A 19,223-nucleotide genomic window follows, 5' to 3' on the forward strand; every position below is an offset into this window, starting at 1 on the left:
ATCATGTGGTAGAGATGAGTATGGCACTGGATGTGAATTTGAACTATATGACCACTACTTTCATGACTATTGTAGGGCATCGACATAAATATAAGCAGTGTTCACTTTTCACCATAGTGAAAGACCATGAAAATGATTGTGCAAGCTGAAACAGTGCACAGCAATCTTAATAGTCAACACGGCAAATTATGTTTGTTCAACGACCTTTAAAAATGTTTAGTGTTTTAATGTCAAAACATTTAAAACTCTCTTACTCTGGTTTATAAATATGTAGGAAATTGAAAATAATAGAAAAACTAATATTTATTTAGTACACCGTAATTTAAAACATTAGAAACATTGAGAATTAGTGTTTTATTTCTATGTAAAGGTCTTAGCAAGAGTAGTTTGAACGGTGCTTTTCTTCTGGTCATATTCTTTATGATCTGGAGCCAGCATCTTTTCTACGCCTTGGTGAATTGTCAGATTCCTTTCTAAGTTTGGATCGGCTTCCAACATTTTGTCTTTGCCCTTTCAAGGTCGGGAAATTTTTCTGAGAGTTCCTTTAATGTGAAGTTTTATGTCATGTCACTTCCTCTGAGACACTGCCATCCTTTTAGTCACAACCATTTTCCTCATTTTTGTCGCTAAGTTTGCTTCACTAAGTTCCTCTGGCTGTATACCTAGAGTCTCTCAAGTGGCAAACGGTGGCGTCATCAACATCCCATGGCCAGCTATTTCAAATTTCACTTTCAGTATTATCACTTTTCATTTATTTGCCGGCAATTCCTTCTTTCTGAGATCTATTTTTGTAAAATATGTGGTTTATCACTGGGAGACAAGGAGTCAACAGAATTACACACTTTGCTGTCCGAACTGAACAGCAAACGTGCTATGACCAATCACTAAGAGATTTTGAAAGAAGTGATGGGATTGATCACAGATCACGATGCACATTTATTTACATAATGATTTGTGGACTGAAGAGCTAGCAGAAGAGTCTGCACTTTATGAAAATACAGTTAATACGCCATGCTAACTGAAATTCAAACCGCTTCACTGGGGGACTGCTGTTATTCAGCCAGACCATGGTAACTGAAATCTGTACATATCAGAACCATGCAAAGTGAGGGCTGCTGTACGCCAATACTGTTGTCCAGACACTTTTAAAATCTGCTACTATACATCTCCTGGGGGAGAAGCGGAATAAAAGAAGTAACTTCATGTCCCCAAAGCAAAATATTAGCAAAGTGAAGTACAAGATAGTGGGGACAACAGAGGGTAGAAATTCCAAGCGCCTGGCTGTGGACCCACAGGGCCCTATTACTATGTCATCTCAGACAAGATGCCCAGGCTCTGTGTGCCTCTGTAAATGAGGGATAATAGCAATATCTACCTTATAGGGTTGTTGTAAGAATTAAAGGGATAAGTTACGTAAAAGGCTGAGAATAGTACCTAGCACATTGTAAGTACTTCTCAAACACTAGCTACTATTATTACTAAATGAAGAACAATACCAAATGACCTGAAAAGAGGATATCCCCATGTAAGAAAGCCTCTCATACCTTCCTTACTCTCAATGTAATTTTCTACTAGACTTGCCAGCTCTCTCTCTAAGAATATTGGCAATTTTGTGACTGAGGTGGCAGGAAATTATTGGAGGAGTGATGGAGGGACAACAATTATTTCTCTCTAGTCCTGACCACAACACAATGCCACCAGCTCAGGAAGGGCTATTCTATTCTACTCTGGGCTCAGGAGAGGAGGAAGAAGGAAGAAGAGAATGGAGCAGAGGCAAAAATGAGAGCAAGAAACCCTCGTAGATGAAGGAAGCTGTGCTCTGGAGGAAATTATATCTAAACCAAAGCAAAAACCTGACATTAAAGTCAAAAAGAAATATTTAGGGAGTTTTTATGTCTCCTTTTGTTAAGAACCATAATAAGTGGTGATGCAACCCTTATGGTGTATTTGATATAAAATATCACTCTTCTTATAGAGGAGCCTGATTCAAAACCGAAGCCAAAACATCTCACAATGAAGAAGATCACAAGTATGCATTTGTCTTTTCTTAGAAAGAAAATAGATAAAATAACTCTTGGTTTTACAAATCAGCGAATTTGCAATGATTTACACATTTCTGAAATGGCCCAAATGGGGTCATTGATGAAATGATTCTTTACAAATCATTCTCATAAAAGTAATCTACTGGAAATAGGTAGTCCTGTTTCCTTTATTAGTGCGCCAAACATTTCTACAGGGACAATTTACTTCACCATTTGACTTTACCTTCATCTGTTTTGTTTGTCTTGGCTATGGTTATAGTGAAACTTCCACCGATACTCGCAAAGCAGCCACACTTTCCCTGTGGCAATCTGCAGCCAAACGCTACCTATAAGTTTTGTGGCATAACCCAAGTTAAAATTCCTCCCTCTCAGCTGAGGGATCATCCCTCACCTCAAGTTAAGTCCTGATGAACAACCTGAAGAGCAACATGTCAAAACCTATCACTTGCCTGCTCCTCTGGGTGGCTGAGTCATGGCCTCGCTGGCAAGGCCTTCTTTTCCAAGTCCAGACCTTCCTTAGGGCTCTGGCTCCATGAACCAGCAGGGTAGTAAGAGTGATATTATCAATCATATAGGCATACTTCATGGCAGGATCAGAGAAACCTGACCTTCCAAAAGTTTCCATGGTTTTACACAATCATTTGGTAGCACTCAGTTGAATGTCCAAGATGCACCAAGCACTAGAGCTGGAAGGAGCCACTGCTGTCATTGCTATCATTTAACTAATAACACTGATGGCCAGAGAGACTGCAAAGTTATCAGGTTACTATACTAGATCTAAAAGCACCTCTTCAGTCTCCCAGCCTAATTCTCTTTCCTGTTCATCTTATACCTTTGTTTCTCTGTCATTTCCTTTTTTATTTCATTATATACTTAGATGCACATAACTGCAATTTAATTTAAGATTCGACCAAGCAGAGTGGTATGCAAACTGAAGTGCGTATCTATGTGTAGCTAAGCATAAGCACCCACTTAAAAAGGCTCATTTTTTTACATATTCAGAATACCCTCATGAGTAAAAACCATTCTTAGCTAAACATAAAAATGCATGGAGGGGCCAGCCAGTGGCGCAGCGGTTAAGTGCACACGTTCCGCTTCCGCAGCCCAGGGTTCCCCAGTTTGGATCCCGGGTGTGGACATGGCACAGCATGACAAGCCATGCTGTGGTAGGCATCCCACATATAAAGTAGAGGAAGATGGGCACGGATGTGAGCTCAAGGCCAGGCTTCCTCAGCAAAAAGACGAGGATTGGTGGCAGATGTTAGCTCAGGGCTAATCTTCCTCAAAAAAAAAAAAAAACAAAAAGAAGGCATGGAAATAATCTGACACCAATGACCTATGAGAGAAGGATCTTATAAGATGCAGTGAACTACTGGGTAAGCTGGCCCCACAAGGACAGTCAAGGTTGTGAAGTGCAAACATCCCTGCTTTTCTTGCCTTGAGCCAGTTATCATGTGCTGTCTGTGCCATTTGGGTGCATCATAAGTGGGTGGTGATTTTGCAATAAATACATGGTAACTATAATGTTATCAAGAGGCAGAATGACAGTGAAAAAATAAGAAACAAGGTCAAGTTGTAAAATGAAATGTATCCTTAACTCTTTCAAGTTGAGAAATTCAAATAAATTATTGACATCTGACATTGGTGATTGAACACGAAAAATGAAATAAAGAAATGAGGTCATTTCCTAGAAGAGTTCAGTGTGTAGACAGACATAACGCACACATATATACAGACAGACGACCACGTTCACTTGGAGAGCCACCCCTGTAAGACTAGAAGCTCCATCCCTGGCAGGGACCCTGTGAATGACAGCCTATGAGGGCAGGAGTATGCTCTCGGATAAGGTCCCTCTGGGGGCTGGCCCCGTGGCTGAGTGGTTAAGTTCGCGTGCTCCGCTGCAGGCAGCCCAGTGTTTCGTTGGTTCGAATCCTGGGCGTGGACATGGCACTGCTCATCAAACCACGCTGAGGCAGCATCCCACATGCCACAACTAGAAGGACCCACAATGAAAGAATATACAACTATGTACTGGGGGGCTTTGGGGAGAAAAAGGAAAAAAATAAAATCTTTAAAAAAGAAAAAAAAGGTCCCTCTGTACTTTGCTCTTATTCACCATTCTGTCCCCAGAGTGTATTATTGCATATTTCTGTCCTGTGGTTTTCCTTTTTTTCTTTTCTTTTTAGCACCAGGCTCAGATTGCCTACCTGGATCCTGTCCTTGGTGCACACTGGAATCTTACCTGTGGCGCCAATACCCTAGACACTGCTGAGTGTCTGCATGGCTCTTCTTCTTCACATGGCTCTGCTCTTTTTGGCCAGAATGATCAATCTAATATAAAAAATATTTCTAATATGAAAATGTCTCCACTTACTTTACTACATTCATGTCTTATTAGACATCTAGGATTCCTAGACTACACTGAACCCTGAATGCAGTCTGACAAAGATACTGGAAGTAAAACTGGATTAGGGGTCAGGCATATAAAAACATGTCTGTCTTAGGGCTCAGCTTCCTCATCTGTAGAGATAAGGCATTGGGTTAGGATTGTTTTTTCATTATGACACATTGGCTGCCTTATGACACATTGGCTGCCTTATCTCCTTCGTTGGACATAGAAATGCTAGCCTAGCTCCTCTTCCTCATCCTCTTTAAAACACAAGTAAAGAATATTGACTTAAATGACCCAGATAACTGTCTAGATCTGAAATGCAGTTAGGGTTAGCACCCGCATCTGAAGATGCCTTCTGGCTCTAAGAGTGAAAGGCTGAGTATACAGCATGGACGGCGAAGTATAGAGACACACTCCAAAAAATCAAAATAATGCCTGCTATAAAAGGCCAGCTGAATTCTTTCACTAAAAAACGGCACTACAAGGAATTTAATCTTAAAACTAAATATTAATGGTGCGATTCTATTTTCCTCCCAAGAAAGGAGAGAAGAAGGAAAGGAAGGCTAGAAAGAAGGAAGGCCAGGTGGGCAGGCAGGCAGGCAGAAAGAAGGAAGGGAAGAAATATGTAAGTACAACTAAACTCTTTTCCCTCAGAGGAAAGAGGTGTAATGATTAATAACTTAACAATGTCCCAACAGATAGAAAGTTTCTTCTTCTACTATCAAAACATGCAAAGCAGAATCTTTCCTTTTCTTTACTTATCAAGAGATAAAGTTTATTACCTTCAAAGTCCACATCTCCAACTAATTTTGTCTTTCCTGTCACTGGGTCGTGGACATAGTTGATACCCACGTCAATTACAGCAGCACCTTCTTTAACCATATCAGATGTAATCAACTTTGGAATACCTGAAAGTAAAACAGAGTTGTAAAACACTCTGGAAAATACTTGAACTTTGTCCTTGAGTAAAACAAAGGTTTATTCATCTAATTTTTTGTTGTCATTGCTTTGAAAAAATACTTCCTAAGGAAGAGGCCAACTGTGCTTGATCATTTCTGATCACACCAAAGAGCAAAGGTAGCACATGGGGGCTTCTGGGGATAAAATCCTGCCAGGATTTACCCTTTCACCTTAGTGATTGCTCACCCGACTTCTCCAAATGGATACCTGCTTGAGCAGCATCCTTTTGTATTTCATGTACTGTAAAGAGCATGGGGAATTTACAGAGATGAAAGAGGCTCCTGCTGAAGTGCAGTGGAGTGGAGAGGAGTGAAAACAACTTGGAAATTGGAGGCAGAGGGAAGAAAGGGAAGGAGGAAGGACAGAGAAAAAGAAAATCAATGAGAATGATAATAATTCATATTCCCCAGTGTTGTGGTAACCTGTACAGTGCCTTACACAAAGTGGTATCTCATCAACCCTAAACACGAAGTGCTACCTTGAGCTTTCTTTTTATTTCTTCTGGGTTTCTTTGATTCACTATGTCTGTACGTGACTCGGAAAGGTGTAAGATCAGTAAGCTCTACTCACTATTTCTACTTTGCAGTTCGAAAGATAGCTCCACCGAGATCTTATATCACCATCTATTTTCTATAACTATTTTCAAATTTTATTTCAAGTACAATAGTACCAGCTAACAATGGCTAATGTTACAATTTTTTGGTTAATAAGTAACAAACCATCCCCAAACTTAGTGTCTTAAAACAACAATTTATTATTATGTTTCATGGTTCTGTGGATGATCTTCCTTGAGGTCTGTCATACAATTAAATTGTGGCTGAGGTTGAAGTCATCTAAAGATGTGACCAGGCTGACTGTCCAAGATGGCTCATTCACATGGCTGCAGTTGATGACCATGGAGGGCTGAACTCAGCTGGGGCTGTCAACTGGAGCACACAGGCATGGCCTCTCCATGTCGCTTGGGCTTCTCTCAGCCTGGCAGCTTCCAAGAGTGAGTGTTCCAAGAGACAGGAAGTAGAAATTGCCAGTTGCTTAAGGCTGGAACCTGGAAACTGGCACAATGTTGCTTCAGTCCTACTCTATTGGTCAAGCAGTGACAGAATCCACTTAGATTTAAGAGGAGGGATACAGCCTCCACTTCTCAGTGTGAGGAAAATCAAAGAATTTGTGGCCATCTTTACTCTACTCCAATGCCTCTGGTGGATGTTGTGTCTGGTAGATGATGTACTCACTTTCACATTCTACCCCCTTGCAGGAAAAGGGCCACCCCAGAGGCATTCTTCTAGCATCTAAACTATCCATTTAAGCATTCCAGATTGTTTACATGTCACCTTGTGACATATGATTTTTAGTGTTAGTAAGAATTTAAAGTCTATAAAGAAATGATCAGTGCCAAAAGAGATGTAGCTACATGATAGGTTCCTCAGCCACAAACTCACATAACCAACAAGGCATCAATGTTTGAGATCTAAGCAGAGCACGTGAATTCAACCACTACCCCACCGGGCCTGCCCTGCACGAAATATTTTTAAGATGAAAATGTTGATGAAATAGTTATTAACATCCAGCTGCTATGCTTTTGAAACAGATTCAAATCTACCTCCCAATTGTAATTGTTCATTACAATTTCTTGGAATATCTGACTGGCAATGGACAAAGGCACAATTTTCAAAATAGAGAGAAATGTGAGCTTGATTTTAATTTCCAGGAAAATTTCAAAATGGGAAAAACTTAAATGCATGTTTATTTTTTTCTGATGATGATGTTACATATGTCTGTTGTAGGAAATCTGGAAAATATCTAAATGTTTAAGTTGAAAATAAAAGTCACTATAATCTTGCCATCCAAAGATGATAATTTTATTTTTTGTTGCATTTCTTTCTAGTATTTCAAAATATTTATTTTTAGATATAAAGTATTATGCCTCTAATTTTGTTTATGTCTCACTATGTATCTTACATTTTTGTCACTAAAATTGTGAGCATGTTCTTATCTCATCAATTATTTGAAATTTAAAAACCACATGAAATAATTTATGGATTACAATAAGTTATTCATTCTGCACTCTTTCCAATATTTTGCTATTATAAATAATGCAGTGACTGTTTATGTTCAGAAAACTACAGATGACATCTTAATTGCAGCATCAAATCTGACAAAATTTTTCACTGAACCCTTATTAACATGAGGGAAAAACGTGGGTGGATGAAAGCTCCTATTGGTACAGTCATGGCTGGTTAGATAACATATTCCAAAACACTCGATCCATCTGTAAAAAGGTCTATTAAGATCTTCCATGAAAAGTATTTGTCAGTGCTATTTTCAAATTTTTTATAAAGAATTTGGAAGAACACATGGGCATTGTGATAGTTATTTTATCTTTGTCCTCCTCCAGGTCCATTTTCCATCTTTCTCTGCTCTACCCTATGCCAGGGGTGGGGCTGATCCGTACAGAGGTCTTGTGTGCTTCCTATCTCTCTTGGAATCCTGTCACCGCCATGAGAACAAGCTCAAACTAGTCTACTGGAGGATACAAATCCTGTGGAGGAGAGCTGAGTTGTTTCAGCTTAGGCCATCCCAGACCAGCCAGCCTCCAGCAACCACTAGCTGAAGGCAGCAGATGCTTGAGCAAGCCCAGTCAAGGTCAGAAGAAACAGGCCACCGTCACGATAACTGACCAGCTGAACCACAGACTCATAAGAAATTGAAAAAAGAAAGTGGTTGTTTAAAGTGACTGAGTTTTGTTGTTGTTGTTGTTTTTTAACCCAGCAATAGCTGTATAGTCTATATTTCCAAACCACACGAAATTGGATAGAATAGCTAGTAGGTAGCCACTTTGGAAGGATGGACTATAAGTAGCAAGAAGAATTTGAAAGGGGATAAATGTATAATTCTGACTAGGTTCTGTACTTGATTAAAAAGTCATTAAAATAACTATTAGGCTACACTAAGAAAAACAGTGTCCAGATACAAGGATGTAATGTTGCCACTATATTTTTAGCAGACTTTCTCTGGAAATGCTGGTTGCATTGCAGAGGCTGGTCTAGTGAAGAGTGATTAGAACAGATCAAGAAATCATGTCATGTGGAGCAAGTGCTATCAAACTGGTTGGTTTAATGGCTTACTGTCAGTCTGCGACAAGATAAAAAAGCTTGTGCCATAAGGTAAGGCAACTCTATCACTCAACACACTGTTTAACTCAGCTAGCTTGACTTTTTCATAGCAAGATTTTTTCAGTGAGGGAAGCAGCTCCATATCTTGTTGTGGACCTGTAACATATGGTTCCCAGTGGCCAAGAAACAGTCACAGACCAGTACCAGTCCACATACTGAGCACCTCTGAAATAGGAGAATGGGTGAATACACTCAGGCTGCTTATCTCAGGGGAAAAAAAAAAACAACAAAAAGCAAAACCCAGTTGTCACGGTAGTATCTCCAATATGTTAAAATGAATAGGGAGTAGATTTACTCTGTATGTTTTCAGAAGGAAGAATGAAGGAAGGAGGGAACAAAGTAAGAGAAAAGATTTTAGCTCAATATGGAGAATATTTTAAGAATAATAAAATATGCCACAAAGAGAAATGTTATACTGTCCTTATTCCCCATTAGAAATATTCACAATAGGCTAGAGGAAGGGTTGAATTGGGAAGATTCGTGATGCCTTCCAACTGTGTGATTTAAACATTCTCTTTTATCAGTCAAATTTTAAAAAATGTCTTCTTTCTTCTCTCAATTAATTCATTTCCAAACCCTTACAGACTTCTGACCTTATCATTCTACTAAAGACAAGAAAGAAATAATACAAATGGTATTTAGTGGTTGAAATTATCACAAAGAGACATAAAAAAATCTATTTCAGATGTTAAATACTCTAAGTCGTCTACTTGTTTTCTTGTAGAGGCAAATGATTGGAAGTATAAAGTTGTTCATTAGTTGTATTTTTAAAGACAGAGAAATTTCTTAGAGATGATGTATTTAGTTCTGGGAGTATACAAATGCAATATATTTAAATTCTTATCACTTGACAACAGTGAAATAGCAGTAAAAGCTATTTAAATATTTGGTCAAGATAAGACCTATACATACCATTAGGATGTAGTGTCAGAAAAAAATTTTTTTTTTGCTTTTTGTTAAAGTTGAAAATGAAGAGTGATTTCAAGGGAACATTTCCTATGAGCTTTATTTATTTTTTTTGCTGTGACAATTCCATGGAAACATATCCTTAATTCTCATAATTTGAAGGCTCAGGCATTATATGTGAGAACCGAAACCATCCACACCCACATAGCTTACTGTGTACATTAATATGACTTTACTATTCCACTATCTTCATCAACATGACTTTATTATTCCAGGAAACTCTTGCTCAGAAAGATAAAAGTTGCAAGTAATTTCATTGTCTCAGGAACTTAGTGAAAAACTCATTTTAATTAACATCAAACTGTTTGACTTTTCAGTAGATAGTATGAAATGACTGTTTATTCTCCAAGACTCTTGGAAACCCTTGCTTCAAAACCCTCTCCTTGTTGTGTCCACAAATCCTAACCTTTTATAGTATGATCCTTCCCCAACCCTAATCAAGCCTCTGCATTAAAAGACTTGCCTTAAACTTCAACATCTCCTAACTATCTCAACTTTGCTCCCATACCCCAAGATGCTACTAAGGTAAACTGGCTTTCTAGGGGAAAAAATCCCTGATTTGTGAAATTTGATGATTTCTGTGGTATAAATATTCCTACTATGGCTGACTTCAAGCTGCCAAGGTGATATCACTGAACATGAAATTGGGAAGAGATGCTCAGAATCAACCTTCTCCGGCTGATAGGAGCTAGCTCCAGGGACCACTGCTCCCAAGGGACTGTCAAGGTAGTGTTGTCCCATGCTTCCATAAACTCAGATTTGTCTTATCAATGGATTGTTCGGGTGATATCTGGGGAGAGCCGGTATTCAACCCTATTGGGGATCCACAAAGATCTAATCAAGAACTTCTCTTGGCCATGATCCAAGACCTCAACTCGGAAACTGCTGGCGTCTCTGTGGCTTCTTGAGCCTCCGGCAGGGACAGGAAGCTGCTGGCCTCTCTGACTGGGATGATGAGGTAAGCCTCACTTTGAATCTGATTTCTTTTCATTAAAGCTCCCCAAAAGCTGAGTTTAATTTATCTTCTACGAATAAGGAACCCTTTTTAGGAATTCTTTCATTATGCAATCAGTTAAAGAACTTTCATCCATGGTGGAAATCAGTCTTATTACTTATAACACAATTTGTCTTTGTCCCTGTCATTTTTCGTTGTGTATCTATAAGAGAAAAGTTCGTAGGAAGGGCATGGGGGTAAGTCAGAGAAATCCATTCCTCAAACTGACCCTGAGGACTGAGAAATTCAGAAAGTGGCTTTTGAACTTTGGAAAATCCTGTGGAAAAACTTTGCCTCGGGTCACTTAGCAAAATTTTATGAGAACTGTCCTCAGTCTTGTTTTGTCCGTGAAATCTCTCCAAACCTTTCTGTCTGCGGGGAACTGCAAATTAGTCAGGTTCGCAGCTGGAGACGGGCCAGCCAGTAGGCCGCAGGGGCGCTGAGGCCACGAGGTACAGCACTTTCAACTGACCGGTCCTAGACTCTTCCAGATTTGCCTCAGTCTAGACCAGAGACCACTCGACCTCTGATGTAGACTGCTGCTTCCTACATGTATTTACACCACATCCCACGTTCTTATACTTACCTTTCTAAATGCCATCATTTCACCAAGGATAATTTAGAACTACAATAGCCATTCTGAGGAACTTTGATGTGAATAAAAGTGCTCCTTTGAGAGGTGCCTTACAACATAAAGGAATAAAATCTCAAACATCCAATGGTCTGCCTTTTTTAATGTTCTTGAGGAAGTATCCAAAGATATTCAGATTCCAAAATTGTTCCCTTAAAAGATTTCTTGGCCAAGGCAAACAAAATGTGGTAAACTAAAAATGGTCTCTCTCTTCGATTCCTCCAAATCTTAGCACAAATCTAATAGCCTTTTTCCTATCATTCCTCTTTCCCCCAGCCTAAGTTTCTCCATTGCCTTCTGACTTGTTCCTTTTCCCTTCCAGCTGGCCAGAAACCCCCAAAGTGCAATTACCTCATAAAGTTAAATCCCCCTCAGAAAAGGAAAACCACTTGGTTTTTAAGATCTAGTCTTATTCTGAGCCGAAAGACGGTGTTGAAAATTTTCTAAAGCCTAAAAATTTGCAGAGGAATCAGGAATAGTTTTAGGAACGTATAATCCAGCACTCCCAAGTATATATGTTCAGATGCAAAAGAAGTGGATGGAAAGGTAGAATTCAAAGACCCCAAATTGCATAAGAAATCAGGCAGATTTAGAAAAACTGTATAGATTGGGCAAGGTCTTTTGGAAACTATCCCCCAAATCATTCCTGTGAACAGAGAGTAGACTCTGATTCAGTCCTATAAGCAAAGAAAGGATCCATCCAGTGGGAAATTCAGAGACAAGCTCTTTAATACCTTTACACAGCATTCAGCACTAACTCCTGATGCAGAAGTAGTGAGTTCTCTGCTAACTGTGAATAACTTTGAGCCTTAAATGGAAGCTTAATACACAAGAAAAACTAGAATGGGAAATAGCCCCATTCCCAGACCTCCAGCACTGAACACTTTGAAAGAGGCTAAGAACAAAAACAGAATAAGACTTGGAATAAATTTATGGCTTTACAGATAAAACAATTAGACGCTCTCAATCATGAAACAAAAGGAGTCACTTGATAAAGACATTTGTAGATACTGTAAACAGAAAGAACATTAGCCAAAAAACAAAACAAACCTAAAGGAAGTGAACAATGCACTTTGTTCCTCGAGGAAGAGGAGGAGGAATCAAACGCCCAGTCTCCCATTTTATCCTTAAATTCACAATAGAAATTTCTCACAATGTTAAAGGACAACCTTTTGCTTGATCTAGGCATCCCTTTATTAGCTTTAAACTCTGCTCTTCTTATTCAACGTCTCCCTCGGAGTAAACAAACTTCTCAAGTGGTGGGTATCTAATAAGCCTCATACATTCCCCACTTGTCCTGGCCCAGGGCAGAGGTGCAGTCTTTCCTCTGTGACACCACACCTGCTAACTTGATAGGGAGAGATGCACTCTGAAAATGCAATTGCCAACATATTAAATGACTTGATGGTTTCTTTCCTAAAATCCCTGAGGACTCCCTATTCATCCTGAGGTCACAGCTATTTGAATATTGACTTAGACTTACTGGTACTTGTGTGTCTAAATAAAGCCCCAGTTGAAGATCTCAAAGAGGTGCCAGAGTTTTTGTGGGTAACACTTCTATGATGTTGGCAGGATTCATGGGGCTGAATCCACCGGAGTTCAGACTGACCTCTATCTAAACTTATGCATCTGCTGCCAATCCTCCACTTTTTGCTGAGGAAGACTGGCCCTGAGCTAACATCCGTACCCATCTTCCTCCACTTTATATGTGGGACGCTTGCCACAGCATGGCTTGTCAAGCAGTGCCATGTTGGCACCTGCGATCCGAATGGGCGGACCCCAGGCAGCCAAAGCAGAACATGTGCACTTAACTGCTACGCTACCAGGCCGGCCCCAAAACTTACACAATACTCTCTTAAAGTACAAGCTAAAGAAAGACTAAAAATGATAGTGAATAGACTCATTCTTACAACACTCATCCTCCTAGTTAAAAACCCAATGGATGAGGAGATAGATTCATTCAGAATTTTAGATGCATAAACAGAATATTCATTCTCTGGTTCCCTGTAGTAGCAAACTCAAATTCTTTTTCTCTTTGTGCCTCCTGAGGCTATATATTTTAGTTTTGGATCTGTATTTTGTTTTCCTTAGTGTCCCTTTGGATTATAATAATCAATACTTACTTGCCTTCTTCTGCAAATGTCAACAATATACCTACTTGGGTTGTTATGCCCAGAAGTTCACTAAGACACCCTCACACTTTTCACAAGTCCTCAACTCAGACCTAAAATATCTGAAATTTGCCTGTAATTCTACTCATCATTCAAGTGACGATTTGAGGCAGAATATATAATTCAGAAGATATGAATCAAAAGCTGAATTTGAGGTTTGTAACAGTTCAAAGTACTTTTATGTTATGCTGATCATATTAGCAGACATATTCCTGAAGTATAGAGGTAATAAGACACATTACAAATACAATAAACTAGCTATTAGAGTTTATAGAAATACTTGCTGTTGTAAACTCTCAGCTTGATATTTAGTAGTTTTCAAAACTCTTATATCAGTTGTCTAAATTCCTGATAAAACATATCAACTCTATATGCTGGGATATCCAGTAAAATCTGAACTCTAATTGTTATGTACTTATAATATCATCATTAAAAAATTCTAGCTTACAAATATAATTATACACTAAAGCCCAAGGAAGCTTTATGGAGGTAAGCTTGGGTTTTTTTCCCCAAGCCAATTAATCCATCTATGAATTTATTTCTTGCAAAAGAAAAAGGTCTATTATTAATGCAGATTTTCAAAAATAATTGGGATAATTATTTTAGGGTGAACTATTCTCATCAGGAAATTTAGTACGATTTCTGATTCTTCTAAGATTTCTTTCTTGTGGGTGAAAATCTCTTGGACTGATAAGTGTAGACTAACCAATGGATGATCGGCACAGAATTACCTACCTCAAAGGTCACGACTTTCTTATTAGGCGATCGCAAATCTGTTATTTTGTGATTCCTTACGTGACAAATATGAAATAAATCACCAATGTTGTCTTAGCAAAATACACTGAATAAACAACATATTAAAACAATACTGTCACCGACTAGTTACCTGAGGAACTCAAGGGTGGGTTTGGATATTTTAATTGTTTTTCCAAATTGTTCTTTTTCCTTTTGTTATGTTAAGGAGATGCAAACACCAACCACCCTGAACCAGATCAAGCCTCTCCACCAGGAGAGCTCTGCCTATGACCTTTGCCTTGTTTTTAATGCTAAGATCTCTCCAGGAGGTGCTTAGGCCTTATTACTGTCACCTGCAGTGTATGTAGCAGTACATTTTTCATCTGAACCTGCACAAGAGAAAGTACTCACCTCTCCCTGTTGAATATTCATTCCCCATCCAAAATAAATGTCCTTACTTCCCTTTGTTTGGGGATGCCATGACTCTGAAAATGATTCTATGGTCTCCTATTTGCCTCAAATATAGTTTACTTTGTGAGACAACTACTTCTGGTGTAGAGTCTGATTTAACTCACCAGGAGGGAACCCACTTCAGTTTTGGTAACAATACCAATACCTAAAGCACACAATAGGGTACAATTCTGTACCCTAGGAGCTAAGTTTACCCTAATATGAAGGTATAACCGTTACCTCTTAAGCAAGAGTGAGGCTATATCCTTATTCTTATCAATTAGAACCCCAACTGGGTATTTTCATATGCCTCTTTGACAATCTCAGAATTGAGTTCACATGAATTAAAAAAAAATCCTTTCCCTGTGAATCCTCCTATCATAGTCATCTTTAAGTGTTTATGAAATGGCTCAGTCAAGGTATCCTGATAAAAGGAAGAATCGTATTTACACATCAATTTAATTAGTAGAGTTCAAAGGGCTGTGCAAACATTATCTAATTAAACTTCACAATAATTCAGTGAAGCAAGAGAAGGTTTACCCATTATCCTCATTCACAGAAGAGAGATTCTGAGGCACCGAGAGGCTAAATGATTTCTTAGTTTCACAATGATGAGTCAGAGGTAAGGCTGGGAACAAAACCAGAACTGTTGTTCAGACAGAAAAGTAACACCATGGAAATGCTTATTCGGGAGGATCACTCCTTCACCCAGAAGTTGTCCTACAACCTAAATAACAAGAGTAATTGCAATGGAATTTGTATGAATGCACATGTTCCTTTCTAGATGAGAAAAACTTTCTTCAGCATTATTTGCTTTGGAGACAGTCATATGACGGCTAAATGCATCCTAGCTAAATAGAACCTACATTAGTAGTAAGAGTACCTCAGCATCTTCCCCCAAGGGTCCTCTTGTTATTTCTAGAAATCCTCAAAAAGTGTTTATATATTGGCGTGTCAGCGGCAATGGCCACAGACCATATTCTCTTTTTTCTTTTTTTCCTTGGCTTCCTTGGTTCCTATCTGATACCTGTTTGGCTATGATGCCTGTCATGAGAATAACGCCCATACCAAGGATAATCTCGGTATGCTTCCAAAGCTTCTAATCCTTGGGGTGCCAGAACAATGCCAGGCTCCTTACAGAGCTGAGGGCCAGCAGGGCTCTGCTTTGTGCCATACTTGATCATCAAGGGGTATGGAATCCCTCTATTCTCAGAAATTCATAGGATTACTCTTGAGTAGTTCCATTAGCTTCTACCTTAAACCTTCTCTCTGCAAAGCCCAGCCAGATGCATGTTTCTCTTTTCTTCCTCCCATCAACAGACCCTTGGTTCCCTTCAAATAGACACTGGTGCATTTGGGGCACGGGTAGACAGTAGAGGCCAGTGAGGGCAATAGGCAAAGGTCTGTATTACCAACCACCAGGTATTAAAATCAAATGGAATGAGGTTTCAAATACTTTTTAACCCTTTCTTTAAAGGAAAAATGTTTACCAAGTTCAGTATGTAAAATCGTCAAAGCAAGGAGACATGTACTAGTTGAAAAGAGAAGCTGAGGGTAGGAGAGCTCTATAGATAGCCAACAGCCCCTTCAGTTCCCCAGAGTCCAGTTTGAAAACCAGCGAGTCCAATTCCTTTGCTTTAAAGATGTAGCTCCTGAAAGCCAGATAGTCTAGATAATGTATACAAATGAAGCCTGATATTTAGGAAACAGAAACTGTTTTTCATAATCCCTGTATTTGATTTGTATGTAGTCTTAGATCTTCCCTTCTCCCACCTTGCTGTGTGCCAGTCTCAGCCTATCAACAACCAATGTTGTGGCTGGACCAGCCCTTGTGGTTCTTATGATTGCAAGGTGCCCTCAGCAACAGCCATCGGGAAATTTTGAAAATAGAAAAAGGGGTTATTACTTACAAAACCTGGAAGTTACATGGCACACCTGGAGCCATACAGGGAGGTCCTTGGTAGAGACAGAGAATGAGAGCATGGGCCTGGGATTCTGCTTTTTATTGGGGTCAAGGGTGGGGCCTAGAGTTTCACAGGCTCATTCTTTATTGGTGAATTCAAAGCATAAGAGTAGAAATTTAAAGCATAGTAAGAGAAAAAACAAGAAGTACAAATGGTCATTTTTTTTTTAAATCAACGAAGATCTCTAAAACAAAAGAGTCTGGGGGGGAGGGGCAACCTGGCTCTTTATCTAGTGGCTGGCGATGTGTTTATTGAGATAGCTGTCTTTCAAGTAGATGCCTCTTTGAAGTGGATGCCTCACAATCCAAGCTTAAGTTAGGCACTTGCATTATGAAAAGAAAGCAAATAGTCAGGCTTATACTACATACCTCCTCTAAACATTCAAGCAGCAGCTAAGACAATCTGTGCTTACTGACATAGGGAAGTGATACAGATGAAAAAGAGAAGCAGAGAAGAAGGAATTTACTCCCTGGCTCCTGGATTTCAAAAGACTAGCACTTCTGGCAGACAGATGGACTCAAACTAGAAAATGGAAGGCTAAGTATGAAAAATAAGGAGAACTGGAAGGAGTGATGAGAGCTTAGACTTAAGAGGTTCCCAGGGAGAGGTCACTAGTCAATGCACCTTGGGCTGTGTCTTGGAGAGTTGGCAAAAACCTCACTATTGGTTTTGGGTATCCAAATACAAAGGGATCTTTTCCTCATAGCCTGTGTAGAGGTTGAGAAGGTGCCATAGTCCAAATAATTAAATAGATGCAAGGAGGGCCTAGGCAGATGCCTTAGATACTTTCTTAGTTTCTTATAGCAGAGTAATACAGCCACTGGAAACAAAAGGGCCAATATATGTGTAGATAGTTGACCAAGAACCAGATGAGATGAAAGATATCTTATTGGATGCTGGTAGAGAATCATAATAGTGAGAACTAACTGCCCCCACCGTGCCTGGGCACTTACAGGCAACCTCAGGGATTATGGAAGGAAAGTCCAAATGGATGAAGCTTGAGTTTCCACTACATAAATTAACTTTTCAAAGATATTAATTTAACAGTCAATAAAGATTAGGGGGTTGTTTAACAGATGTGTAAGGATACAGTGGTCTGGATAATTGGTCGCCAAATAACTGAAATGTTTTTAGAACTAAATCAGATCTACAAATACCAGAATCTCAAACACAAATAACCAAATTTAACCTAACATGTTTAAAGTAGTTTGGACGGACAATTTAACAGTGCTTTGCCTGTTAAAAGAAAAAAAATAATGAAGGCTCCACATGTGCAAATTAGGCAAACTGCATTTCCTCTTCATCTACCACACAAGGTATTGCTCTAGAAATCTTGCTAGACACATGTTCACACAGAGAATATCAAACTTTGCAGATCTTATGATCTACCAAATTACTATCTTACTAACTTATATATTTAGTATTATCCATGACAAAAATACCAGCCATGGCCAATTTTAAGTGCTTGTCTAGGTTCCCCTGTCCCCTGGCCAGTAGGTTCAAATCTGAGGCTTTCTGGGTAACCTTGGAAAAGCATCTATCTGAGTCTCAGTTTTCTTATCTATCTATTTAGAATAATAACAATATTTACTTTCTAAGAATGGCTAGAGAAATAAATGAAACGATGTATATAAAGTACTTAGCACATTGCCTGGCACATAGAAAGCACCCAATACGTGCTCAGGATATGCCAAAGTTATTCACATATTATCCTGGACAAAGCATCTGGAAGAAGAGAAAGTTACTATAGATGCTCGTGTTATGTTACAATACGGTATTTTTCAAACTGTGAGTTGTGATCCATTAACAGATCATGAAACAATCCAGTAGCAATCAGCATTTTTTTTTAAAAGAATAGCACAGTATAATGTAACCTGGCATAAATCAAGGAGCAAGATAGTAATGATACCGCCTCAACACAAGGTTGACATAAGGGAAGCAATATTGTAGAAAAGAGACCATGTCATAACTTTGAACGACCTCTGACTGACTAACCCAGCTGGATTTGCACTCTCCAGGAGATCCACCTGTTCTGTAGATTTTATGACCCCTGCTAGTGCATATACCTCCCAGCTGCGATAGGACGATAACTTGGTTCTTTTGAGTTCCTTAAGAACGTGATGACCCCCCAACAGAGGGTCTATGCTGATAGCCATCATTAGTGAAAACTGAAAGATCAGGTGTGGCAACTCCTAGTCTGTAACACCAGAGGGTCAACATTCCTAACCCACTCCCCTATAACCCACTGGCCTATATAACTGCTTCAAGTTTCTGTGCCCCCGCTTAAGATGGTTCTTTTGGACATTAGTCGGCCCTCTTCTTTCTTGCTAGCAAGCTATAATAAAATGCCCTTTCTCTGTCACCATCTTGCCTCTTTTTTTTTTTTAAGGAAGATTAGCCCTGAGCTAACTGCTGCCAATCCTCCTCTTTTTGCTGAGGAAGACTGGCCTTGAGCTAACATCCGTGCCCATCTTCCTCTACTTTATATGTGGGACGCCTACCACAGCATGGCTTGCCACGTGGTGCCACGTCCGCACCCGGGATCTGAACCTGCGAACCCCGGGCTGCCAAAGCAGAACATGCACACTTAACCTCTGCGCCACTAGGCCAGCCCCACAATCTTGGCTCTTGATGATTGGCTTTTGTCTCGCAGGGAGCAGATCGTGCCCCTCTGTGCAGTAACAGTAAGGGTAAGAATTCTTTTGTAAAAATTTGTCTTATTTTATGTATGTATATGTAAGTATA

The 19,223-nt window shown here is 39.4% G+C and overlaps 1 protein-coding gene across 15 annotated transcripts in view; it reads right to left on the reverse strand.

Annotated features, from left to right (window-relative positions):
- Positions 1-19,223, reverse strand: part of MTHFD2L (methylenetetrahydrofolate dehydrogenase (NADP+ dependent) 2 like) — a 143,078-nt gene that overhangs the window by 21,543 nt on the left and 102,312 nt on the right. For 11 of the 15 annotated variants that reach the window (XR_011437086.1, XR_011437088.1, XR_002806998.2 and 8 more), the window contains one exon: positions 5,217-5,342. The exons of 1 other annotated variant lie outside the window; for it this stretch is intronic. Coding sequence is in view for 8 of the 14 variants with exons in the window: in XM_023637975.2 (XP_023493743.2) it covers positions 5,217-5,342 (126 nt within the window). In the remaining 6 variants the exon portion in view is untranslated. Of the gene's footprint in view, positions 1-4,284; positions 4,374-5,216; positions 5,343-19,223 lie in introns of those variants that run through there. 3 more of the 15 variants (XR_011437085.1, XR_011437084.1, XR_011437087.1) reach the window with 1 other exon arrangement.

The sequence above is a fragment of the Equus caballus genome, chromosome 3, assembly GCF_041296265.1.
Source record: "Equus caballus isolate H_3958 breed thoroughbred chromosome 3, TB-T2T, whole genome shotgun sequence".
In the NCBI taxonomy this organism is placed as follows: Eukaryota; Metazoa; Chordata; class Mammalia; order Perissodactyla; family Equidae; genus Equus; species Equus caballus.